Source organism: Exophiala spinifera, assembly GCF_000836115.1.
Source record: "Exophiala spinifera strain CBS 89968 unplaced genomic scaffold supercont1.1, whole genome shotgun sequence".
Classification (NCBI taxonomy): Eukaryota; Fungi; Ascomycota; class Eurotiomycetes; order Chaetothyriales; family Herpotrichiellaceae; genus Exophiala; species Exophiala spinifera.
In genome coordinates, this window is record NW_015622513.1 from 1,767,417 (window position 1) to 1,793,421 (window position 26,005).

At 51.2% G+C, this 26,005-nt stretch overlaps 8 protein-coding genes across 8 annotated transcripts; 4 read left to right on the plus strand and 4 right to left on the minus strand.

Moving 5' to 3' along the window:
- Positions 1 to 3,626: 3,626 nt before the first annotated feature.
- PV08_00661 (uncharacterized protein) lies at positions 3,627 to 5,328 on the minus strand (the record flags this gene model as incomplete). Its single annotated transcript, XM_016375026.1, has 5 exons — positions 3,627 to 4,025; positions 4,079 to 4,852; positions 4,905 to 5,059; positions 5,108 to 5,194; positions 5,250 to 5,328. The coding sequence occupies 5 exons, from the start codon at positions 5,326 to 5,328 to the stop codon at positions 3,627 to 3,629; spliced, it is 1,494 nt and encodes a 497-aa protein (XP_016240302.1).
- A 3,473-nt stretch (positions 5,329 to 8,801) lies between these two features.
- On the minus strand, positions 8,802 to 9,463 carry PV08_00662 (uncharacterized protein; the record flags this gene model as incomplete). The annotated part of the gene is made up of 4 exons (XM_016375027.1): positions 8,802 to 8,825; positions 8,880 to 9,114; positions 9,165 to 9,369; positions 9,427 to 9,463. The coding sequence occupies 4 exons, from the start codon at positions 9,461 to 9,463 to the stop codon at positions 8,802 to 8,804; spliced, it is 501 nt and encodes a 166-aa protein (XP_016240303.1).
- Positions 9,464 to 9,822: 359 nt separating this feature from the next.
- On the plus strand, positions 9,823 to 12,533 carry PV08_00663 (uncharacterized protein; the record flags this gene model as incomplete). Its single annotated transcript, XM_016375028.1, has 6 exons — positions 9,823 to 10,001; positions 10,050 to 10,119; positions 10,170 to 10,319; positions 10,368 to 11,165; positions 11,211 to 11,348; positions 11,400 to 12,533. The coding sequence occupies 6 exons, from the start codon at positions 9,823 to 9,825 to the stop codon at positions 12,531 to 12,533; spliced, it is 2,469 nt and encodes an 822-aa protein (XP_016240304.1).
- A 1,311-nt stretch (positions 12,534 to 13,844) lies between these two features.
- Positions 13,845 to 16,849, plus strand: PV08_00664 (uncharacterized protein; the record flags this gene model as incomplete). Its single annotated transcript, XM_016375029.1, has 3 exons — positions 13,845 to 14,367; positions 14,419 to 16,028; positions 16,085 to 16,849. The coding sequence occupies 3 exons, from the start codon at positions 13,845 to 13,847 to the stop codon at positions 16,847 to 16,849; spliced, it is 2,898 nt and encodes a 965-aa protein (XP_016240305.1).
- Positions 16,850 to 18,496: 1,647 nt separating this feature from the next.
- Positions 18,497 to 19,412, minus strand: PV08_00665 (eukaryotic translation initiation factor 6; the record flags this gene model as incomplete). Its single annotated transcript, XM_016375030.1, has 3 exons — positions 18,497 to 18,905; positions 18,997 to 19,316; positions 19,395 to 19,412. 3 exons carry the CDS (start codon positions 19,410 to 19,412, stop codon positions 18,497 to 18,499), a joined length of 747 nt encoding a protein of 248 aa, XP_016240306.1.
- A 1,851-nt stretch (positions 19,413 to 21,263) lies between these two features.
- On the plus strand, positions 21,264 to 21,647 carry PV08_00666 (uncharacterized protein; the record flags this gene model as incomplete). Its single annotated transcript, XM_016375031.1, has 1 exon — positions 21,264 to 21,647. The coding sequence occupies one exon, from the start codon at positions 21,264 to 21,266 to the stop codon at positions 21,645 to 21,647; it is 384 nt and encodes a 127-aa protein (XP_016240307.1).
- A 1,388-nt stretch (positions 21,648 to 23,035) lies between these two features.
- On the minus strand, positions 23,036 to 24,530 carry PV08_00667 (NADH-ubiquinone oxidoreductase 49 kDa subunit, mitochondrial; the record flags this gene model as incomplete). The annotated part of the gene is made up of 2 exons (XM_016375032.1): positions 23,036 to 23,794; positions 23,841 to 24,530. The coding sequence occupies 2 exons, from the start codon at positions 24,528 to 24,530 to the stop codon at positions 23,036 to 23,038; spliced, it is 1,449 nt and encodes a 482-aa protein (XP_016240308.1).
- Positions 24,531 to 24,823: 293 nt separating this feature from the next.
- PV08_00668 (uncharacterized protein) lies at positions 24,824 to 25,991 on the plus strand (the record flags this gene model as incomplete). Its single annotated transcript, XM_016375033.1, has 2 exons — positions 24,824 to 24,868; positions 24,915 to 25,991. 2 exons carry the CDS (start codon positions 24,824 to 24,826, stop codon positions 25,989 to 25,991), a joined length of 1,122 nt encoding a protein of 373 aa, XP_016240309.1.
- Positions 25,992 to 26,005: the final 14 nt, after the last annotated feature.

The window sequence follows — 26,005 nt, forward strand, 5'->3', positions numbered from 1 at the left end:
CCACGGACACTCGAGACTCGAACACTCGAAGAACCTCGCCTTCAGGATCAGATTCATCGCACGGCCAGGACCCAGGATCGCCAGGGTTTCTATACAGTTGAATTCTTCCTTTCGTCGGGAGAATCTCTGACAGATGACCCAGGGAGTTAATAAGTCCACAAGGAGTCATGTACAGCACCAAGAGAAGAAAGAGTCTACTGTAGGTGCTTGTCCAGGAGGGACGACGTAATTTGGGTCGGTAATAAATTTATAACGCCATTGGTTTTAGTTTTGATTACTCTGTCTGATGGATGGATGTCTCTGTAGGGCGTGAGATTGCCCCGATACGAACATGGCAATAGGTGGTCATCCATTCTTCTTGTCGTGACTTGTACTTCGTACTCCCATCGGTGTTCGCGCAAAGAGTGTCAGTAAAGTACTGGCATAAGCCTGCGAGTCGCAACCATTTCCTACGGAGTGGGAGGAGGCTGGACTGCCACAAATGTTCGCGCATACGATGACCGAGGGTCGCCACTTCAGCCCTGGCAACCTCTCAAGTTGGATACGTACATGCGTAAAAGTACCCTAGCCAAGTACCTAGTGGTGGTTGTATGGTGTAGCAGGCTGTAGCCGTCAGCGACATGCCCTGAATGGTTGATTAGCTTCAATTGGACGAGAACGGAAAGGAGATCTTCAAAGGTCATCCCCTCTCCGATCTCTGAGCTCTGACCTCTGACCTCAGTTTGTTTTCGTCGTGCACCGAGGACCATAACGCCCGTTGAAGTCACCCACTCTGACCATTCCATGTATGTATCCGATGCTCGGCTCTGTGGACAGCTTGGCCATGATACCTTCGGCACCTTCGGCACCTTCGAAGAGAGTCATGTGAAGCACGGTGCAGGAGCCGCCTTTTTTGTCTTCACCCCGTACAAGGATATGGAGTGTTGATCACACGATATCCGTTTGTCCAGGGTGCGCCATGTGTGCAGTGGTAGTCCACGATGTACACACAGTACAGGTGTCGACATACCTTTAATTGCTGTTGCAGGGAGACGAAACATGTGACGCCGCAAGAAGAAGGCTTGATGTGAGTTCACCGATGGTTTACGAATTACTTCGAGCGTTTCACTGTACTTGTGTTGGGGGAGGTACTCCGGTGAGGTCTTTTTCCCCCCTCCCTCTTTCGTGTTCGGCGCCGTTTCAATACCGTGGACTGGGACGATGAAAGCCATGGACATTATCAAAACGAGTTGCGGCATGGGCTGTTCCGTGGTGATGAACATCGCGTTCTGAGACTTGAAATGAATGTCTAGTCTAGAGATCTCGCTTGGCTTTTTTTTCTCTCTGAACGACGGCTGTTCCGTGAAGATGACGGCCCATGAGATCCTTGATGGTGGCAGAACTCGCAACAGACATTGTTACGGCTTCATGTTCGCACAAGAAGGGGGGAGGGGGGAGGGAGAGATTCGTAATGCGATGATGGTGACGACGATGCAGACTACTGTGGAGGATGTAGACCGACGAAGTTGAGGAGTTGCGCCGTCATGTTTGAGGAGTAGGCTGCAGCGACAGTGAAGAAACGTGCATCGGTCAAATGCCGAGTCGTCGTCGTCGACTCGTCGTTGTGTGTCCGTGGCCCTGTTAAGGTGTAGTTCTCACCCTACTGACGTGCAGATTCTCAAACACACCCCATCTACCCCGTAAGTCATACTTCGCACCGGCAGAGCATTTTCTTTTGGAGCAGACGACTCGTCATACCCCGGGCGTCCATGTGCGAGAAGGAAAACCATATCCATGAGGTTACATTGTCCCTGTACGACCACACATTATGCCTGACTTTGGATGGGAATGGCCAGGATGCGCAGCCTGGTGACCCATGGGTAGGCGAGGTGCCGCGTAGCCTGAGGGGGTAGCCACCACGTTTTTCGTTTCCCCCTTCATTTGCACTGTACGAATACAATTACCAGTTCTCCGTTCTAGATTACCGAGCGGTGGCATCACGCTCTATTGCAAGACTCGAGAAATCATGGGAATTTCAGGACGCACTAGGAGGAGACTAGATGAATGACGAACAAGCCCTAGAGCCCAACATGGGTTCCTGATCCCCGGGGGAAATGGTCCGAATGGAGGTGGGGATGAGGGGATAGAGAGAGAGAGAGAGAGAGAGAGAGAGAGAGAGAGAGAGAGAGAGAGATTGAATCTCTACCGACGAGTCGGGGCACGGTCACAAAAAGGTACCAGTACAAACTCAGTACTTTCTCCGTACACACTTTATTGCTTTGTAGTTATGACACAAGAGATATGGATGGATGGATGGATGGATGGGATGGGTGGATGGGTACGGAGCATCTCCCCGATCTAGAAAGTATCATTTTTCGATTCCGATGTCTTGTGCCTCGAGCGACCCAAAGTACTTTTCCTGCTGCTGTACATGGATCAAGGGTTCTTCCTTTCCCCTTAGAGGAGATCAGTAGCTGCAGAGTACCCCCCGACCCCTGTATCCTTGTTTACCTCGTGTTCATGAACATCATACTGTACTGTAGGTTGTCTGGAAGAAAGATTGGAAGGAACGGTGAGAACTCTAATTAGATCCTCCGTGCTCAGACTCACCTCACCTCACCACCCCTTACTGCTTTTGCCGCGAGAGATGGATTGCGCGGGATGGCGAGACCTCACAATCCTGGACCGTTCAATCGTCTGCTGGAAAGAATTATGCAGTTCTTCGAGTCGCACTCGAGATATAACTGACACTATACGAAGACATGTAGATACTGTCTTCGCGAAGCCATTCCTTTTCATCTCAACGACATGCTATGCTATCGCTCAAAGTACTCGCCTGGCCCATAATCAAACAAAGACCACGACTCCACTAGTACATATATATACAGATATGTGAGGACATGGCAGCATCAAAAAGATGAGCCACACAAATGGACAATCCAACATCCAACCATGCACTACCCTTCGTCATGTCTCATAATCTGAGTCGGGTGTGCTTCCCTGCCGGACAGAAAATATGTAAAGCTCAAAAACAGAGACAGAAAACAAGCATCAGCAACAACAATAATAATAACAATACCAATAGCGTAAATATCCCAAACCGATTGCAAACCAGGCTGTGGCTCCGGCTTCGCCTCCTTTGCTTCTTCTCCAAACACATATTCAAAAAGGGTATACCGTCATTTCCTTGCTCATAATTTTACCTTTCTCCGTTTCCTTGTTCTTTGTACATTGTGTGTCTTTCTCTTCTTGAGATGACAATGATCAACAAATCACACGATCAAACGATCAAACGACCTCGCTTTTGTGGCTCGCTCGCTCGCCTTTTTGTTTTGTTTATTCGGCGTGAACCGATATGCTTCTCTTGTTCTACCGACCAGTCCATGCGCCTGCTCGGTCCTTAACATCAATAAATCGACGAAAACACCGCTCTATGGTGGATGAGAATGGAGGGTGGAATCCCCCGATGTGTTCGTTTCCTTCGTGCCGGACGCGGCGAGTCGGGCTTCTTGATACCGGGATATTGAGACGTGACTGGCCAGTGTCCCCAAAATCACCCATTCGTGGCTCGACGCGTCTTCTGACCGATGATTCGAGGAAACCCTTTGTGGGGGAGTGTGTACGTGGCTGCCCAGCGCTGTAAATCTTCACCCTTTGAATGTCTTCATATCATATCCAGCTTCGCCCCTGGCGTACGTTTCTCTGGGATCCCAATCCTTGTGCTGACTTGGTGGTCGTGGATAGGAGTAACTCGTCACAGGGCTCACATAAGCTCGGGCACCACTTGCGTAGTCTTGTTTCGAATCAGGTTCGGGAGACATGACTCCACCGCGCGGAGCAGGACTTAGAACACGATCTGGCGATGTGATGTTCAGTTGAGGGCCCGTTCCGCTTAGCATTTCGTACGTACGAGGGTCGGCCGAAAACCGTCTGGCATCAGCCGAGACGAATTCGTTCTTGCGCTTTAAGTGCGACCTGAAAAGTTCTGCCCAACCTTGAAGCATGGACCATCGGCCCAAGAACATCAGACACCAAAAACCGCTTAACTATTACCTGGTCAGCCATATTCTCATCCATCATCACTTGGAACCCAACTTACCCCGAGAACAATAAGCACAGCCATCACTACACCCTCGGACTGGACCAGTTCTCCCGCTTTGGATAGGCATTGGTTCTTGTCGCCCTGACTGGCCACCAAGCATGTGAGCCAAGGCTGAGCTTTGGTGATTAGTTCTTTGTTGACTTGAGTACTGTTGTCCATCGACACGAAAACCACCGAGAAGAAGACGACCTCGCCAATAATAACGAGAACAAGGAGTGCACCGCGCCATTGAAGTTCAATGACCCGCTTGACTCGGCGAAAGGCCTGTCTCGCGGACAGTGTCTTGACACTCCCCGAATATGTTGGGGCTTGTGAGCTGTTGGTAGTTGTTGCCTTGTCGTCGAGAAGGCTTCTTATGTAGACGTGTATGCAGTAGCCCATGGTGATGAATTGAAGGACCATGGCCAGCGCGGCAAAGGCTAGTAATGGCCCCCAAAAGTCCTGCAACGCATCCTTGTGATTGATATGGCAGACGTCCCCGAACCGGAACGACACTCCACTCAAGCTCAACGTCAGTGCTAGACCAATGATGGGGACCAGCCAGCCAAATGCGAGAGCGCCGTAGAAGAATTTGTCCCCAGGCACCACCTCCCAGCAGATTTGAAGATGAAGGGCAAGCGCACGGCAGAAGACCCAGATAATGACGGCCCAACCACCGAACAGCAGGAACGCGCCACTGATGGCGCAGACGCCGCTGGAGTGCATGTCATTGGGGGTGATTTCGTTGTAGCATTGTTCAGGCTTTCCTGCCAACGGGATGATGAATGCTAGCTGAGAACATATTGTCAGCCTTGGCCGTAGAGTGGTCCCGCACAACACGAACCTCCATGAAGATTACCGCAAGTGATAAGCAGACGCTGAGATAATGTCGATGTGTGTATTTTACCGGCAGAACGAGGAATGAGAGAATGAGGTATATTGTCAAGACGAAAGCTGCCACGTTGACCCAATTTGCGACTTCGGTTCGACTCTCGAAGCCTTACCTGACGGTTAGCAGTCATCCACCACCTCGTGTACATAACATACCATCTGCGTAGGTCCAATCAGTAGTCGGGCAGGGCAGGCAACATGTGTAATTGCCAGAAAGAGGCATGCAAAAGCGTCCGGATACAACTGGATCGATCAGTGACTGTCGTCGGGTTGTCAAGTTGAGAGGACGGGTACTTACATCCTCCTGTCTCTGGAAACGCGACTTCAGCGAAAAAAGGAGGCCGGCACAGACCCCGGAGGTCGGAGGACGAAGCCATGGAGAGTAGATGTTGGGCGCTCGCCTTGATCACTGAATCTGTCTTCTCATGACCGCGGGTCGGGTAGTATATCGTCGGCAAGCTCAAGTCGTTGTCTACAGCAAGGGTGGCGTCAAAAGACAAAGGGTGTGAAGGGTAATCGTAGGGAGGGGTGGATAGGATGATATAATGGAGGGTCAACAACGCCCTGGAACGATTAGGTACCACGGATGAGTGCTAGAAGGGTCGAGACAGTCGAAAGGGCAGAACTCTGACTTCTTGAGGAACAAAGTGTGTCAGGGACAACCCATGTTCGTGAAGTGACCCAAGCGAAAGTTTGGCGGGGTGGTGGATGGTCGCTTTGACGAGAGCCTAGGTGGATGTGGGTTGGTCTCGGCGGCGGTGGTACAGATACAATACCTGGAGGGTTGGGAGGTGCATCCGCGACGAAAAATATCCAGTTAGCGAGGTCTTGGGTTGGTGGGCAAAGAAAACTCCGTACCACGGCCGGCTAAAGAGGATCATATTTCTCTCGAAGGAGCAAGCCATGGGAGTGGGTTCGGTACTGGAACGATGGTGGAGTAGGCTGCCTCCGTACTGCACCGTATCCACCTCACGGTCAGAGTCGTCTGCACTTTACGGAGCAAGACAACAGCAGAATTCGGTGGACGGTGCTTGTATTGTACTCCGTAGTAGGCTCATCAGCCGGTTGAGGCAGACTCCACGGCGACGACATGGATTCAGGCGCGCGTGAGCGTTTGAACGTGGCGTCATCTGCTTTCCGCCGAGCGATCCTTCTGCCATGCCTTTTTGCCAATGGCAAAGAACCATGGAATTTGCGCAGTCGAGACCTGGTCAACCAGGGTGCGGTAGCTGATGGCAAAACGCAAGGCACACGCGAGGGTGGCCAACGGCTGGCCGCGAAGTAGCGGTGCAGGATGCGGTGGACGAGCAAATTGCGAACGAGGACGAGCAAGATGGCGTAGGATTGGATATCGAATACGACCTCAGACCTTCTGCTCTTCGACCAGGACGACGACGCGATAAGGTACAGCTAACAGTAGTCACTCCCTGGTGTATCCAGGGGGAGCCAGGGACCAGTGTGAGAGCAGCGATCAGGGGCAGTCTTTGCACCACGCTAGGCTAAGGTAGGACGTCGTAGAAGTAGCGGTAATCAAGCCCAACAAGTCTAACCTGGGACAAGGGGAAAACGTGGGACGAAGTAATGTCGGCATGAGAGGTAAGAGTTGCATTGTGGGTTCTGCGTCCACTGCTCGGGTCAGCATTTCGTGTTTGCATTTCTTTTGGTCTGACGGCTCGAGAGCTCGTTGAAGCAGCCTCGCTAGGCTCACACCCGAGGAACGTGTTGTGACACGACGGACGGTAGTACCTAGGGCTTTCTCCTACCGGGGCACACTCCGTCGTCGGCGAAGGACTCCTGGAGTCACTACGAGTTGAATACAATCACCATGATTACATTTGTCGAAAGCGAGCCATCCATCAATAGATGAATCCTGATGAATGATAAACCTAAGCCTATTTTCGACTTATAAGTTAGAGTGACCCCTCGGTGCCCGCGCCTGTGCGCCATCATTTATATCGTCGCTTTAAGAGCGCCCACTGCCGACAACCACCAAGCGCAAAATGCCCTTTTCACCATGGGCTCCTTTCAAGTTGCAGAAGCCGTGAGGAACACCTAACTGCGTTTCGTTTGGCCGTTTCAAGCAGTCCGGAGGACCAACAGCGCAACTCCGACTATATCAAGGCGTACGCTTCTTAATAATGACGCATTCTCTGGATCGACATCTTTTTCAGCCTCTCGAATCGCCAAATTCAGCCCTGTCATGCCTTGTCAGTGCAAGGACTCAAGGGTCAAGTTATCTGCTGGGCCGATCCGAATCCCCCACACCTGTCGGTCGATCAGTTAAACTCTAGAAGCAACAGCCTGCCAGCTGTCATCCTGGGCCACTATGCGACCACTTGGCCAGGTCATTCCCAGTTTCTTGCCTGCAGCCATGCGAATAATGGCACCCGACTGTTGCCCGCTCATTCCGATCAAAGTTCTGCATTACCGTACATACCTCTCCTAACATGTGTTGGCCTTGAGCGCGCACTACTAGCATCGCCGCCTATCATCACCTCACCGTCCTTCAAAGACGTCGTTTGAGGCGCCTAAAGAGACCAAACAGATATTAGAGGACGCGATGTTCCCCTCCTCAAAGCCCAAAGTAGAAGCCGTGTGGCACATACAACGGGCACGGTTTCACTTGTGTGTCGCCACAGACCTGTACACTGAGATCAGTAAGACTTATTACTGTACAGTATTTGCGAGCATGCCTGCAATATGCCATGGACCGTGCATATCTATTTGGGATGGCCTGACAGTGCTAATTTGAGACAGAACAAGCGAACTCTGGACCTTTGGTATCTGGAGCAATGTACCACAAAAGGATGCAAATCCCACCGTCAATGTGATCTCCAACTTTTGTCTCTGGCAGAGATGTCGAGCATTAGTAGCTGAAATTGCCAAACCCTAGTACTCACTAAAGTCGCCCAATTGACCCGATCAACAAGAATTTGGCACCCTTCGAAGCTGGAAACTACTTTAGAAGACAGGGAGCGAACGTGGATAGGCATGGATGTTTTTTTTGGCCCCGACTCGTATCCGAAGTACCCTGTGGTCTAGAAGATCCTCACTGGAGCCTAAGCACCTCTACGGCCAGCAATCAGCGGGAGAATGTACTGTAGACCATTGTACGGGAGGGATAATTCGCGGAGCCGTAAAATACCTACCTTACTACTTGATGGCCTTACGTTCAGCTCAAGTTCTCACTGGCTACAAATCTAGGGCTTTTTGCAACCGGAATTTCTAATTCGCCAGAATCATTATGCAGAGCCTCTTCTAGATTGAGACGGCGCAGACGGCCTGTTGCCCAATCACCCACTACAGACTCATTTCTGTCTCTACATTGGCTCTCACCAGCCGGATCAAATCCTCGACCACCTGGGTATCTGGCTCGGCCTCTCGTCTTGGCCCCAGATCTGAGACTGTCTGTGAAAGCGCTCGTGATCATGGGATCTCCAAGTTGGCCTCGCCTACCGCGCCCTGACATTTCTCGAAAGGTTCGAGTGCGACTGGCCCAACCGACTCCGACGCTGCTCCTTCGATGATTTGGTCTCTTCAGTGGGCCCGCTTGACCTCTTTCTGATCAGGGTATTCGCGCTTTGAAAATGGGCCTCTTTGTGAGGCATCTTTTAGCAAACCAGTAACACTGGATGACCGTGTGGTCAATAATCTTGGCTCTTCCTGTCCCAAACACGCTTCACGCAGGGCCACCTTCTGTCGTAGACCATCAAATGCGAATGGTCGAGTAGTAGCTGTGACCGGTAGATCAATGCGAGTCATGAAATCCCTGAATAGGTGGGAATATTCCAGGTAATCCAGCAATAGTCTCGTCTCCGACGCGCATGTGTGAGTGATTAAACTTCATGCTTCACGATGCATTCAATACCCGATCCTAAATGGCTCGTTACTATGATGTTTGATCACATTGAACAGTACACACACATACCACAAATTGCTCCAGGCTTGCCTCAAAAAGCTCATTGTTGACGCCAATGCCGCCAGGGTGCTCCGCGGGCGACAAAGGGTTCTTCACCACATATTCAACATAACAGTTCACATATATTTGTTGTAGTGCTATGCGCATTGAACCAGACTTGGTGTCGGTCAGCATAACGAATTTGGTGTTTGTTGGTGTTTCGTAGTAATGGAGCTTGTATTGGGATGTCCGATAGGAGAGGAAACTGCGCGCCGTCGCGTTAGACACGCTCATCGCGACTGTTTCGTTTCTCACCTGTCATCATCGCCACCCAGCTTTCGCACCATGTTCCGCAAGGAAAAGACGGTGCCAAAGATCAGTTTGGCATCGTCATCTGCACTCAAGCCACCTCGCACTGGAGTGGTGCCACCGTTGACGTAGGCTTGCGATGATGGTCTGGACGTCTTGCCAGTGGTTGACATGTATGCTGGCAACCAAGTTCTCTTGTAGATGCACTCCGCTAGAGGCAACTGTCAGTGCGTGCTCCGCTAACATCGACTCTCACGGCGCTTCTTACCATGGCGGTCAAATATATAGAATGAGTAGACAACCATCCCGTCCGCAGTTTGATGAGCTTTCCTAGAGGCTCGACTTTCCTATTCAAAGGAAGTATCACCACCGCCAAACCGGCTACGAATGTATGAGCATGTCCGGATGATGTGGCGTCAATCTCGGTTTAGACAGTTGTTGTGGTTGAGCCAACGGCACAGCAATGTTGACGGGAATTGGAGACGGAGAAGTCGCGAGGTATTGGAGTCTCAGCGCAGTTGGGCATTTTGTCTCTCACACTAAGGACGTTACGGAGTACACCACCTCTTGTCAGTGCCCGACCACTATCATGTAGTATCTCACTTGATATTGCAGCAGCCATACTCGCTATATCGTCACAGTCCCATGGAATGTCGACGACCTCATGGACATCGTTTCGTCCCCTACGTCCACGTCGGCGGAGGAAGCTGTTGGCTTTCCGACGCCTCGCGGTCTCGCGCAACCCCACCAATCTCAACCTCAATCAGACTCACATGAAATTGCCTTCGAGAGCCGTAACGACCGGGAGCCCATCGCCGAGACACCACGGCCCCGACAGCATTTGTAGGCATATTGCTGAATCCTCTACTTTCCCCAGCTAACAGAGTCAAGGACCAGTCCCGACTATCCGAGTCCTCTCCGACATCACCGTCGAACACCCTCTGCGCCCAAGCAGGTCAAGGTATCTGACACCCATGGATACGAAACGGTCTTTTTGCTCAAGCTGTGCAGGAATCACTCAATGCTCGATCAGAGTACGTCACAAGCCAGGATGACGGAGTTGCAGAGCATCGTATCAACCAGTATATCATCAAACAAGAAATTGGGCGGGGCTCATTCGGAGCCGTCCATCTAGCAGTCGACCAGTATGGTACAGAATATGTAAGTCTTGCACCAAGGTGGTATTGAGCTTTGACTGATTGCCACAAGGCCGTCAAAGAATTTTCCAAAGCTCGACTCCGCAAGCGCGCCCAATCCCACATCCTACGCAAACCTCTGAGCCAAAGACGCCGCGGTGCCTTGCAAGGTTTCAACTCTCCTCTACACAGAGATCTGGGCGACGATGGCAAACACCAGACGAACGCCATCGAGCTGATCAAAGAGGAGATTGCTATCATGAAAAAACTGAACCACCCCAATCTTGTCTCGCTGATTGAGGTGTTGGATGACCCCACGGAGGACTCTTTGTACATGGTCATGGAAATGTGCAAGAAAGGAGTGGTGATGAAAGTGGGACTGGACGAGAGAGCTGATCCATACCCTGACCATGTCTGCAGGAATTGGTTCCGAGACTTGATCTTGGGGATTGAATATCTGCATGCGCAAGGCGTCGTACACCGCGACATAAAACCAGACAACTGCTTGATCACTGAGGACGACGTGCTCAAGGTCGTGGACTTTGGAGTATCGGAAATGTTTGCTAAAGATTCAGAGATGCTGACTGCGAAGTCTGCAGGAAGCCCTGCCTTCCTCCCGCCAGAACTCTGTATTGCCCAACATGGTAACGTGTCCGGACGAGCTGCTGATATCTGGTCTATGGGTGTCACATTGTTCTGCCTCAAATACGGGCGTATACCCTTCGAGAAGACGGGTATCTTTGAACTTTATGACGCGATCAAAGCTGAAGAGCCAGAAATGCCTGCTGATGAAGACGGAGATTTTCGAGATATGATGACCAAGTTGTTGGAGAAGGATCCTCAAAAGCGCATCAAAATGCAAGAGCTCAGAGTAAGTATTCAGGGTTGCTTCGTTTCAATAAGCTGATGTCTCAAGCGACACCCCTGGGTAACTCGCCGCGGAACCGATCAGCTGCTATCGGAGGAGGAGAACACCTCAGATTTGGTTGAACCACCGACAGAAGCGGAGATGAATTCTGCAATTACAATCAACATGAGGGATTTGATGACAGTGGTAAGTGCGCCTAGAGAGGACAGCTCGAAAATCGGCTGATCGTTATTCCAGGTGAAAGCGGTGAATAAGTTCAAGTCACTCCTCGACAAGAACAAGACTCGACCGATGACATCAATACTCGGAGATCAAAGCGACACACGTTTTTCACAGCCCCCTACAACCATGAAGAAGGATCAGAAAGCACGAACAGGTGGCAACACTCAGCAAACCGCTGCTGAGAGTGAAGAGTTGCAGGCGGGCATGAGGAACTTGAACCTGCGCCCGGTGCCTACTTTGAGTATAGATGATACCACTCTGACCGACTGTGAAATGCACAAGTCCGCATATCCTAGGACACCACCTGCATTGCCAAGTGATGCCAGTACAGAGTCAGACGACATCTCTCAAGCTCCAACCATGGCGGAAATTGAGAGCCTAGATCCTGAGAAACTGCCTCCGTTCCGATCGTTGAGACCACATGCAAGCATGACAGAAGAGGTAGGTCGACGAGGTCAGGCGCATGATCCACTCGAGGACCAATTGTATCTGTACATTGGCCCCTCGACATTTTCGGGATTCAGCTCTCAGCACGATGACGACGGATCCTATGTCCGAGACGGTGATGATGTTCCGATCGTTAGTGAGAGCCCAGGCGCGGCGGATGTGGACATTTACGAAACAGCCTATCGCGATGAGATCGAACGAATCATGGCGAAGGCCAAGGAAGAGAACAAGGAACCGCATGTCTACTTGACGCGCCGCGTAGATGCGAAATTATTGGCGATTAGTGGCCTAGCTGGTAAATGGGCCGCTGTGGGAGAAGAAGCCAAAAACCAACTCAAGGATTACACCCAGTTCTCAACTCGAAAGGCTCGCGTCACCGAGGTCAGCCGGGCACTGCGCCAGGCTGCACGTGAAGAGTACGAACGTAGAAAGCAGGAGCGAAGGGATCTAATTGCGGCAGAGAAGGCGAGAAGGCAGGAAGAAGCACAAGCGAAGTCGAATACCTCCACGCCTGGCTCACCTCCCACAGCCGGAGGAAATGTAGAACCGTCCGGTCCAAGCAGCCCCTGGTCTCCTGGAAGGCAGCCTTCACAATGGCGAGGCATGGCAGTAGACGCTGGCCGGCAGGCCAAAACGTCGATACGCGGTTTCGTGGATATGGTAAAGAGCAAACGAAGTCGGTCCGGTCACGAGGAGAGCTAATCCCCGAGGTGAAGGTCGGTCTCGAGGATCTTCGCAGAGGCCAAACATGTACCCGCGGAAGACTTGGTCGGTCTGATGCAAAGGACCTTTAAGATCAACTAACCACCGCAAGCTTTTCACCAACAATTTTTCTCGTATGTGCAGTGGGACACGGATAATGTTTCACATACCATACACGCTGATTCATGCGTGCTCGGCAGGAATTCTTGCTGGCAGAGACAAGATTATAGCCACGCAGGACTACGTGCGATTCTAGATAGCCTTTGGTTGCGACGATACCCGTCATGGAATGAACAGGGGAGAACACACGAGAGTGATGAACGCCGCAGCAAGAGGAGAGAACGAGACGACCAAGGAAGCCGTTGTCCATGCTGTTTTTACAATATCCCCTGTGGCGGTTTGTCTGGCGCACGGCGATGAAACTGTGCTCGAGATTTGTCTAACCGGGGGCGGGAGTGCCAAACGCGAGGCATGGGAAAATGCCGTGGATGGGAGATGGGGAAACAGGCATTGACATAGGAAGTAATGGGATGGGATGGGATGGGATGGACTGGGAAGCGAAAAGCGACAATGGGCTTGGGCACGACGCACCGCATCTCAGGTCTTGGCAAGCTGGACTCACGGCTGTCAAAAGCTGAGGCGGCCTGGAGCATCGTGCATCCGCCTCCTTCTTCTGGTTCTGCAGACTACACTCGCAAGCTCTGGCCTTTTTTCCCTCTCTTACGCTCTCTTTTCTGTCTTCCGTCTTGCAGTGGCATCTGGCTCTGGTGCATGTGGCTCGTTTGTGAGTGACCGACCTTGGAAGAATTAAGAAGCTGCACCACAGGCCGTGTGGCGGAAATGAAGGCTCCCAGTCACCAAGATCCCATGCTGCCCTTCTGAATAATCAACCTTTCACTCCTTCATGATCGCGCTTGCTGCGACTCGCACACGTTGTCTGCTCAAAAGCCATCACCAGTGCCATCAAATCATAATTTCACCGTCCCCCCGACGCTCACACACGGACATCAAAGTGCCCCTCGTTTGGCTAAGACTCTCTTGATCGACGACGTGTCCCAGTTTGCCACTCAACCCGGATCTCTACAAGCCAAATCACTCCAAAGCGACGGCAGAAGCTCTCGGAGTGTTTTTATCGCTACGTTGAAGGCTCTCTGGAGCAATTTGACCAGATCTTGGGGTTGAGGTGTGCTTGTCTCAAAGCTGCTGAGGGTGGTGAGGACCCGTGAAACTTTTTCACCACCTCACCCATGCGCTCGTGATAAGGCACACTTCAACGCTCAGGACCTCATCTAGGTCGGATTCATCGTAAACATGGGTCGCCTAAGCCGAAAATCATCGCGGATTGAATCCACCGATGATGATAACACCCCCGAGCTCAAACGCGAGGAGTCGGTGGATGGCGAAATGCCCGAGGAGCCTAGCAATGCTCGCGTAGCTGCCATCAAGCAAGAGGAGGCAGCTAGTCCATCAGAGTCGACCTCATCCCCAGCCACGAAAATCAAATCCTCTCGCTCGTCGTCGACCTCATCGTCGACCTCCAAACCACCTTCGGCGGCAGATTTGGCCGCCAAGAACGAGCCTAGGGATGCCAGTGGCCTCATTTCATCCTCCACCTCGCCTGTCAAGCCCGAACCCAAAGAGCCGTCGAAACCCGCGAAATCGTCCCGAACATCATCTAAGCTCCCTCCTCGCATCGCACCTCTGTTTGATCACCTCCCCGACGCCACCGAAGAAGCGATCTCAACATTTTCCATTCTCGACTCCTGCACCTATCAAAATAAGTATCTTGGATTCAGCGAACATGCTCTCGATTGCGACTGTGCGGAAGAATGGGGTGAGTATAGATGCGCTCTTCAGCAAATCCGTCACGCTGACTGGTGTTCAGATCCTTCCACGAAGCAGAATCTCGCCTGCGGCGAAGATTCAGACTGCATCAATCGTGCTTGTAAAATGGAATGTGCCAATGACTGTAGTTGCGGAACGAACTGTCAGAACCAACGGTTCCTCCGTCATCTCTTTGCAGACGTTTCGGTCATTCAGACCGAAAAGAAAGGGTATGGCCTCCGTACTAATGTCGATCTCCGACCTCACGATTTCATCTTCGAGTACATCGGAGAGACAATTCCAGAGTCCACCTTTCGAAAACGGATGGTGCAATATGATGAAGAGGGCATCAAACATTTCTACTTCATGTCGTTGAGCAGAGGCGAGTTCATCGATGCTACCAAAAAGGGCAATCTCGGCCGCTTCTGCAACCATTCTTGCAACCCGAACTGTTACGTCGACAAATGGGTGGTTGGAGATAAACTTCGCATGGGCATCTTCGCTGAACGATACATCAAAGCGGGAGAAGAGTTGGTGTTCAATTACAATGTTGACCGTTACGGTGCGAATCCACAACCATGCTACTGCGGAGAGTCCAACTGTACAGGTTTCATCGGAGGCAAGACTCAGACTGAAAGAGCCACCAAGCTTTCAACGGCAGTTATCGAGGCCCTTGGGATTGAAGATGCTGATACTTGGGACACCACCGTCGCTAGACGTCCCCGCAAGAAGAAGACGACTGAAGATGACGAAGATTATGTTGATAGCCTTGAGGCGAAGTCCTTGGACGTCGACGGCGTGACCAAAGTCATGGCTGCTTTGATGCAGTGTAAGGAGAAGTGGATTGCTGTGAAGCTGTTGCAGCGGATACAGAGATGTACCGATGATCAGGCATGGCACAGAGTGGTCCGATTCCATGGCTACCAAATACTCAACTCGCAGCTTTCTGCTTGGAGGGATGATGAGAACATAATCCTCCAGATCCTCGACGTTCTAGACCGCCTCCCTCGACTCACGAGAAACAAGATTGTCGATGCCAAAATAGAAACGACCATGCAATCCCTCACTGAGCACTCTGATGAACGAGTGTCTTCACAGGCATCGTCTCTGCTTGATGCATGGTCAAAGCTAGAACTTGGTTACCGCATACCGCGGAAAAAGAAGGAGGACGTTTCAGCGCAGGTCAAGGCTGAGCCCACTCCTTTCGAAAGAAGAGAATCTGCCCAGCAGCGGAAACGCTCAGAGTCCAGATCACCATCACGTAGCCCTCCACGAGGTCCATCTGGCGTGCCGTCGGTACCTTCAGGCCCACGGTCACTGCAAAGACCTGGTAACTTTGGCCCTCGCCATGGCCCTTCTTTCAATCGTGGTCCTCCTCCACTTCCCAGAGGTTGGTTTGCCGCTCAAGATAACGGACGAACATACTACTACTCTGCCACTGGTCAAACGACGTGGGTGAGGCCAACAGCGCCCGCTGATCAAGCTCCGAGTCTACCGAAGCAGCCTTCTGAACAAGACGTCCTCAAGAGCATTATCGACAACATTGTCACCTCTCGCGAGAAGGACACAAAGACTAGTACTCCTGCGACCCCGGAGCCCACAAAGGTCAAGAAGGAAGAGCGGTGGAAATCGTACAATGAAGAGAAGCAGAAGAAATTGTACGAAAATACCGTGAGTGACAGGAAAATCGCTCTCCTTGCACTCTCGTTGCTGACCTTCTGCCACAGCTCTTCCCGCATATCTCGCATGTGATGAGTAGGTACAAGCACAAGATTCCCAAAGACGACCTGAAGCGCTTCGGTAAAGAAATTTCGAAAAAGCTTGTCGCGTCCGATTATAAGGCTGGCCGTGTGAAAGATCCAACCAAGATCGATGAGCGGCAACAGAAGAAGGTCAAAGAATTTTGTAAACAGTTCTTCGAAAAGGCGTATCAAAAACACAAGAAGCACGAAGCCGACAGGGCTGCCCGCGACAAGCGAAAGAAAGCAGCCGGAGCCTCGTCGCCGACGCAATCACCTAAGCTGGATGAAGCGACGCCAGAGGATGTCAAGATGTCTGATGCTGAGGACGACGACGGTCCACCGTCACCGGAAATCGAGACACCTTCTGAAGATACCGCCAGTGGCACACTTAAGCGCAAGCGCCCCGAGGATGACACGACTTTGATTGCCAGAGACGAAAACGAGTCCGAGTCGATAGGCTCGCCTACAAAAAAGGTTGACATCAAACCTGACTTGGACACGCCACCTCCGCCACCGCCGCCGCCAGCGCCGCCTGTCGAAACACCACCAGCCAGCACGCCGCGAGAGGGCGAAGCGGACATGGTTCTGGACACAGATATCCACGGTGATACCAACTTCAAAAGCAGAAGCATGGCCGACGTCCTGGCCCAAGCGCAGGCCGACGAAGATGATGAGGGTGGGGATGTGTCAATGACAGATGGTGTGGGCAACAATGGAGCAAACCCTTTGGTCGATAAACAGCCTGGCTGAGAAGGTGGTATCACTGTTCACAAATGCATAAATTACTCACGATACGGCCCCAAAGGTTCGGTGGAGAAGCGAGAGCTGGAAATGTTTGCGGTGCTTGAGTGTACAGTACTTGCGAGGGGAGCTAGGCGAGAAGGAAATACGACATCAATAATGGCGGCGGGGGGCCCAATGGTTGGTTCATGGGTACTCTGAATGGGGTTTTCTGGCCTCTATCTCTCAGGTCCAGGCCCAGGCCCAGGCCCGATTGATTGATTGATTGCTAAGAGGTACCTTGCCTTCTCTTCTACTTTGCACTTATCATTATCATAACGCTTGGGTTGAGAGTTGGGGGTTTGGGAGGCGGGGATGACGAGGCTTTTCTGAGTGTCGTGCGTTTTGCCTCTTTGGCATAGCCGGGAAGGAAGGGAGGATTTTGGGTATACCGATTTTGCATGGATAGGACAGTGAGTAAGTAGTACCAGGTAGCTAAGGTAGAGCAAACGAGTGAGTGAGTGGGTGAGTGAGTGAGTGGTTTTCTCCAATAATTCCAAGGATACAGAGTCCCCCAATGATTGCCGACCGTATCTGTTCACAACTACGAGTCTAAGAAGGTGGTTTGAGTGTGGTGGTGGAAAAAGGGTAGATACTCCGTGGAGACTCCTCTCTCACAAGGACATAGGATATATAGGACACGGTTCTACCTCTAGCCTGGGGAACCAGCTACTATTGATTGAACCGATCAGAGAAATAATGGAGCCTCCCCGCGGATCTCTCACATTGTTGGCCTCCCCCTGTTCTTTCTTTCTCTCTCTTGCTTCCTTCCCTCTCGATCGTATGGTCCCGTAAAGGAGACACGAAAGACGCCTCACTATCAGAGCACCAGAAGAAGAAGACGCTTTTGCAGCTTTGTCCGACTCTTTTCGCCGTCTGGCACCACCTTTGCTTTTGGATACCGGTCTCAACCAGTCCGGCAATTAGACGCACCGGCGAAAGTATACCGTGTTCAACCAGCCCGCTTACCGGTGACTGATCACTCGTACTCGTCCTCCACATACATACACTGCCTTCGTCGGGGGTCTGTGCCAGAACTCGCATTGACCATCGAAATTCAAACTCGGTATGATGCCGTCAGTGGTTCCTTCTTAGAACAAGAATCCCTGTCGAAACAGGCCGGTTGACATGGCTCGACAAAGGCATAGCGCAATGAATGGATACCTGGCCAGTATGGGCAAGCGAAGGAAGCCAAAAAAATTTGCCGCTGTCGCTCGGTCCTCAGTGTCCGGTAACCCATTGTTGATGAATCATACTTAGTCGTGTAGTCGTGTAGAGAGCAGTGTGTTGGATGTGGTAACTGAACGCTGTGCCTTGCTTGTTGACTTTTGGTTGGTGTCCTTCTACTTTGGCAAAAGTAATCCATGCTGGTTTGAACTGGATCAGCGCGACTCAGACTCGACTATCCCTTGCCTACAGCAAAGCAAATGGATTCTCCTTTTCGGGGGGCTATGATGATGGTCGAGCAATTGGAAAAGTTGTCCAGCGTGCAATACGCCAGTAGTAATGAGGAGTACTGGAAGAGTGTAGGTTACTACCACAGAGACTCCGTATCTTGAATAGGTAGATAGGTCATGGCGGACAAGCAGGTAAGATGATCCAAAGGGAAGGACAATCTTAGTAGAAACTCTCGACGATGCTCTCCTTGTTCGCGTTCATTCTTGCATCCAGGCCACCGGGACCACCTTCGCCGAGTCTGAAGACGCTTTCAATGACACTCAATTCCGTGGCTGTTGTGTCCATGCCCGTAACTGCAAGCCAGTCGTTGACGACCATGCCAGCACCTACGACCGAGCTGCCTCGATTGACACTACCTGCAACGAGCGGCACTTGTAATAGGGAGCTCAGTTCGTCTTGATCCTGGATAGATGTCTTGGGGTGGACGATTCCGCCTTGATTCGAGAGGGCCATGTAGGACCCGGTCAGGACGTTGCCGGCGATGGTCTGTCTGAAGACTTCGACGCCGAGGACGTCTGCGATGATTTCCTCGGTTTCTCGTTCGATGTCGGGGTGGACGAGGGCGACACTAATAACAAAGAAAGACTTGTGTTAGAAACATTATACATGACACAAGCCTTGGAGCAACCGAGGACTAAAGAGCCGGGGGAAAGACGAACTGGTCATTCGCGGCCACGACATTGCCTAGCGCTGACAATCTCTCCTCTATCCTTTCTATCTTCACGGTATCTGGTAATGTATTCCGCAGGTGTTGCAGCTCTTGGTCAGTTGTCGAGGTGGGCACAAGGAGGCCATTTTTGTTGCCAGAGGTCAGGCGACCGACGATTCGAGTGCCTGCAATGGTGCAATGGGCGATCGGGATGAGGTCTGCCAGTTCAGATTCGAAGATGGAGTAGAAGTTTTCGGATGCGCCAATGGCAACGAGGCAGTAAGAGTTGGTGAGGTTCGCAAAGACACCGACTTCGTTGGAGTTTTCAAACTACACAATCCAACCGCTGTCAGTGCCAGGTTTACAGACAGACAAGGTGCCAGCGAGAAGGAGCGAGGATGGTCTTACCTGTGCTCGGACAGCCATGATTGATCAGCGGTTGAAGTCTTGTGGGGTGGATGTGTTTTTGCAGGAAGAGTTGAAGTCTGGAAGACGTCCAGTGGGTGGAGGGTTCTGGAGGGGCTGTTGGTGTGTAGGTGTCGGGGAGAAGGTGGTGGGATATTGACAACTTATAGTCGGTGGCGAGGCTGTGCGAGAGTCTGAAGGTAGGGATCTGTTTGTAAGAAGTCGTTCAGTAGGATTAGATAGCGTACGAGTGCTTGTGATGGTGGCGGAGGCGAAGACTGAAATTCGTGGTGATTCGTCTAAGATTCCCAAAATGGACCTTAGTGTGCTAGACTTTTTAGATCCGAATCCGCAGCCAGCCAATGACGACATCACCAGCCAAAGGGCAAAGACTCATCAATGTCCAAATGACTCAATGTGTTGTCCGTACACACGTTTTTGGTCATGGCAATAGGCATCTTCCACTTTCCTCTTGCGCCGTTGACGTATCAACACCCGGCCGACCAATGAACCAAGCATGAAGGCTAGTGAGGTAAAGATGAGTGAAGAATTAATGGAGTATAGGTGAGTGAAAGATTAATGAGATAGAGATGAATATAAGATCAGTGAGGGACAGATAAGTGACTTAAGTGACTTAAGTGACTGAGGTGGTTCCTACATTGCAGGAATCATTGCAGGAATGCTCTGGTTGATGCCAACGATCTGTCTCTGTCATTCCCTATCCCGGGGATTGCAGGAATCACTGAAGGACTGGAAGCTGCTCACAGGACGCATTGCAGGAAGCTGTTCACAGGATGCATTCAAGGAAGCTGTTCATAGGACGCATTGCAGGAATGTGCTTCACAGGGAGAATTGCAGGAATGTGTTTCACAGGACCCGTTGCAGGAAGCTATTTCACAGAAAGCATTGCACGAATCCTCCTGGAGCCTGTTCCACAGTAATGGTTAAGGTCTGTCTCGAACGCAGTCACCGACCTGTCTCAGAAAGTCCCAACGGCCTGTCCAGCTTGCTCCAGGAAACTACTTAATCTGCGCCATGCCCCTCTTGATTTTTGCATTTTTCATGCCAGCGTCGATCCTGAGTTCATTCTACATATATATATCAGTTTCTGCACACCTCAATGCTCAACACCAAATCTAGCTGGACCACTGGGCCCCTCTTTTCGACTCTTTCTTGCGCGACATCTCTCCGTAAGGAGACGGCCTCTGCTGCACCGGAGTCGACCTGACTACACAGGCCAGCAGCTTCGGCCTCAAGGGATCTCTTGAGGAGTTTATCGATGAGTTTCGCGATGAGTTTCTCGATGAGTTTCTCGAAGAGTGTCTCGAGGAGCTTATCGGGGAGTTTCTTGAGGAGTTTCTCAGGGAGAGAGTCTCGAGGATTTCCCAAAGCAAAGTCCCGACAGGGACATTTGCGGAGTTATCGAGATATCTACCACAAATCATCTCCTGAACAACCATCGTCGTCTACATCATGACGAAACTTGACCAGCCAACACAGCCTGCAATGTTGCGGGTTGCCAACTGCCCCGGGACCATTTTTTTGTGTCCCGAGAATCCTTTCGCCGCCATCTGTCCACGTACCACATGCTTACAGCAACTGAATGCACAGAGTACATGGGCAAGATCATTCAGGTTGATTTTACCGCTCCTCGAGGAACGAGTAAATCGTACCTGACAACGATGTGTTTGTTCCCGGGTTGCAAAACTACCACAGAATTTGCCAACTACAGTGATTATACTGGTCATCTCAAAAGAATACATGGCCAAGCACCGGAGAATTGCCCAAAATATATGCCTGCTCCAAGCACTGTTCGCCTCCACCCACGTCCCGATACCAACAGCATTGATATCTCCTCGCCTCTTCCACGAGATGCCGATGGCCTTGAAACTGTTCCCTTCTATGGAACTGTCTGCTTGCATTCGGATTGTCAAGGAAGGAATTGCGCCACTTATTCACGAGGTACTTGCAAAGCAGGAGCTCGCAGTTGAGACTTGCGTCCGCATCATCGACAAACTCAATCTACTCTGGTCAGATATGGATCGCATCGAGGCTCTAAACGAAACTCTTCAACCCTATTCACTTCGCGAACTGGCCGATCTCTACCTTTTGTTCCACTACGGACCTGAAGTTGGAGACACTGTTATGCTGCGCACTGCGATCCTTCGTAACGCTGGTCTTGAGCTCGACCCAGCTCGTGACAAGGACAGTGCTCTTGCGGCTATTCACGAACTTGCAAGCATTTATGCAGAGTAGCTCGGAATTGCTACTAGCATGGTTGGATTGTGATGGCGTGGGAATTTCCTTACTAGAGTTGAAAAGTGCGAGATAGAGAGAGAGAGAGAGAGAGAGCAGAGGAATGATACAAACACACAGCTAGTCATAAACTAGCCTCATAGGCCTTCAAGGGTCATTCAATTGGACATCCGTTGAGTTTCCAGCATTGTCTCATTAAGCAAGCTCGGTCTATGCGACTACTTTGAGCGTTATGCGACTCGTCCCAGCTAGAGAGTATTGCTTCAGCCCCCAATGCAGGACGCGTCGGTGAAACGGCTCTCTGGAGCCCCTGTAGTATGGAAGGATCGTTACAATATTCGTAAGTGGTTCGTTGATTAAGTCTAGTCGCCTAGGTTTAGCACCAAGATCTCGCCGGTCAGCATTGCCCCAAGCCCCTCACGCAGGACGCGTCCTCAAACGAGCCTTGAAAGAATGTGGCATGATCGTTCCCAGCTCCGTAGGCACAAGGCTCAATTGCCTGATCCATGATATCCGCTTTAGATGTCATCTGCCGATAGAACCCCCGTTAAAGGCACAATGCCTAGGAAGTCTATCAAATTGTAGCCTGTACGCCGTTGAAACCTATATAGTCTGACAGCCCCCTAGAACCCCTGGTAACATGACAAGTTCTCTTTCCCAATCACGTCGAGATATGGAACTGCGGAATGAATGGCTGTGTTCTCTGGGTGACTTACATCAAGCGAACTGAAGTCGATTGGACACATACATACATACTGCAGAGGGCTCGACAAGACAAGAATGTTGAACAGCTAGTGCTAAGAATTGGGAGCATAGTGGACGCGTCCGTGAACAGAGGCTGCGAAGAATGGGTCCAATATTCAGATCCTGAGCCTTGCCATCTGCAAAGCCTTGTGGTTCCCCAAGTGCCCAGCCTGTGTGTACCTCCCTAAGGTAGTGAAGTCCTCTGTCCCCCATGTTTTACTTCTACAACGCAGACCTGATGGTGTCCGGAGGAGGAGAGGAAAGATGCCGGAGTATTACATAATTCACCGAAGTCGGGGCGACCCTTGTGCTGAACTTGGTGCCCTAAACCATCCCTGGACGGGAGCCTCCGATATCACCCAGTGTCAAGAACGCAAATTTTGACCATGGCGCCCTAATTTATCACTTCCTTCAAGAGGCTGTGACGCCATCCGTATTCTGTCTTACATGCATAATGAAGACTATAAAGAAGTTTCAAGATACGCTAAGAGGCTTGGTACTAGAGCGAGACTATTTAGCGCTACACTGCGTTGTACACTTTTATCTCGTGGGATACAATAGTTAGATAAACACTGCAACTGTCTTCATTGACCTTAACTATTATCTGAACTATCTCAGATCCTTCTCCTCTGCGTTCTCCAAGCTCAACGGTCTACTTCCCCAAAAACAAGGTCCATTGTGCCAATTATGGCGACTGCGTCAGCAAGTAGATGGCCACGACTGATCTGGTCGAAACATCCCAAGTGTGCGAAACCGGGAGCGCGAACCTTGCACCGGTAAGGGCGCTCGCTGCCGTCGCTGACGAGGTACACACCCATTTCCCCTTTGGGTGCTTCGATGGCAGTGTATGTGTCTCCAGGAGGAACAGTGTAGCCTTTTGTGAACAGTAAGAAATGGTGGATCAAAGCTTCCATGTTTTCCTTCATGGCAGCACGCGGTGGCGGCGCAATCTTGTAGTCTTCCACTTTATGAGGGCCCGGCGGCATTTGGTTCAAACATTGATGAATGATGCGTAACGATTGTCGGAATTCCTCCATACGGCAGAGGTATCGGTCGTAGCAATCACCGTTCTGTCCAACGGGAACGTCAAACTCAACCTTGTCGTAGGCATCATAAGGCTGACTCTTGCGAATGTCCCAAGGTACACCCGAGCCACGCAGCATAACACCGGAGAAACTGTAGTTGAGTGCATCCGCGGCAGACACAACGCCAACGCCTTTGGTCCGGCCAATCCAGATTCGGTTGTCGGTCAGGAGCTCCTCGGTTTCGTCGATACGGTCACCAAATTGAGTCGCCCACGCATAAATATCGTCGAGCAAACCAAGGGGCAAATCAGCCTTGACGCCTCCAGGTCGAACGTAGGCAGCGTGCAACCGTGCGCCAGAAACACGTTCATAGAATTCCTGTGCTTGATTAGCCAGATTTACTATGAAGACTCGACAAACGTACCATGAGCTTTTCTCGTTCCTCAAAACCCCACAAGAAAGGTGTCAAGGCGCCAACATCCATAGCGTGAGAAAGAATGGACATCAAGTGGTTTAAAATTCTAGTGATCTCCCCAAACAGTGTACGAATGTACTTGGCTCGCTCTGGGATTTCGATGTTGAGAAGCTTCTCGACAGCCAGAGAGAAAACTTGTTCGTTCGTCATCATAGAGACATAATCGAATCGGTCAAAGTATGGCAAAGCTTGAAGATATGTCTTGTACTCGATGAGTTTCTCGGTGCCGCGGTGCAGTAAACCGACGTGAGGATCTGCTCGGACTATCTCTTCGCCGTTCAACTCAAGGATCAAACGCAACACGCCGTGCGCGGCAGGATGCTGGGGCCCGAAGTTCACGGTATAGTGTCGAATCTTCCTAGCTTCATAGCTCTCGTCCTCCGGGGCTTTGTTCACGAGAAGAGAATCCTGCTGGGTGTGTGCGGAAAAGGTCGAATCGGTCGGGCTGATGGTAGTCGTCAGTGGTCCATCGCTGGATTCCGGGTTCCCAGGAACCTGATGGGTAGCATTTCGACTGAGGGTGGTAGAGAGTGCGCGCGAAAGGAGAGGCGACTGTCTCGGGAGTGTCTGAAAGGTAGGTCGGAGGCAAAGTCGTTTGGCGGAGTGCCAGCCCGCGGCTCGCACAAACGAAGCGGCCATTGTCAATGTCGGCCTAGGGCCAGGTGAAAGCTGAAGACGACGATACCCGAGCTAATGCCTCGACGTCGACAGCATCAACTGTGATGGATTGCACTTGGAGGAAGCGACGAGTCTCAAAATCAATGAAGTCAACAGCTCCTGCGGGCGATATTATCAAGTGGCTTCTGATTGGCTGGAGGGACTGCGCCCGTGTTTCCCCACTTTATTTTTCAGATTTGGAGAGCGAGAAAGAGAGAATCGTCCTGCAGACACCAGTTTTTACAGACACCCATCGCCGCCGCTCAATTCCACTCATGGCACCGGTACAACCCTCGCAAGATAGCCTGGACCGGCGGAAGGTATGAGCTGATGCTGCTTGCTCCATATACCATGCTGACGTTCTAGGTCGTCGGCATCAACGCTGAGACAGTCACGAACATCACTTCCACTGACTTTCCTGGGCATCATGCAGGCGAAGATCTTTCATGGTCCCTTGACAAGTTCGCGAACAACCTGAAGATCCAGTTCCACCAAAATGAAGAGTTGGAAGCCACATTCTCGCTGGTTGGCGTCGACGCTGCGGTTGCAAACGCCTTCCGCCGCATCCTCATCGCCGAGGTCCCGACCTTGGCCATCGAAAAAGTCTACGTCTCAAACAACACCTCCGTGATAGCTGATGAAGTCCTTGCACACCGTTTGGGTCTCATTCCGTTGAAAGGAAGTATATCGGGTTTAAAATGGCTGAAGTGGTATATACAAGCCAATCCCGAGTATGGCATTGAAGGCATGGAATTATCGGATTACAACACCATTGTTCTCAAGTTGAACGTGCGATGCGAGCGCAACCCGAACGCCGACAAGAATGCGACAGAACCTGAAGAGAAATACATCAACAGCAGTGTCTATTCGCGGCACATCGTTTGGGATCCCATGGGACAGCATAGCGAGCGTTTCGCCGATGGAGAAGTTAAGCCAGTCAGCCCCGACATTCTGATCGCCAAATTGCGTCCTGGTCAGGAACTTGACATGACCCTTCATGCGCATCTGGGTAAAGGGGGCGACCATGCAAAATTTAGTCCGGTGGCGACAGCAACGTACCGACTGCTCCCGACGATTACCATCACCAAACCAATTCTGGGCGCCGATGCTCTTAAGTTCCAGAAGTGTTTTCCGCCAGGCGTGATTGGTATTGAGCGAGTTACACCAACGGAGAGCGCCTCTGATAATCCTGATTACAAGGGTCGGGAGGGTGACGAGAAGGCAGTCGTCAAGGACCCCATGCGCGACACCGTGTCCCGCGAGTGCCTACGCCATGACGAATTCAAAAACAAAGTCAAACTAGGTCGTGTTCAGGATCATTTCATCTTTAATGTCGAGAGCACAGGACAGTTTCCGAGTGATATGTTATTCTTAGACGCCGTGAGCGTGCTCAAATACAAGGCAAAGAGATTACTTCGAGCAGTCGATGCGTTGGAAAAGTGAGAGCATCGGGTGAA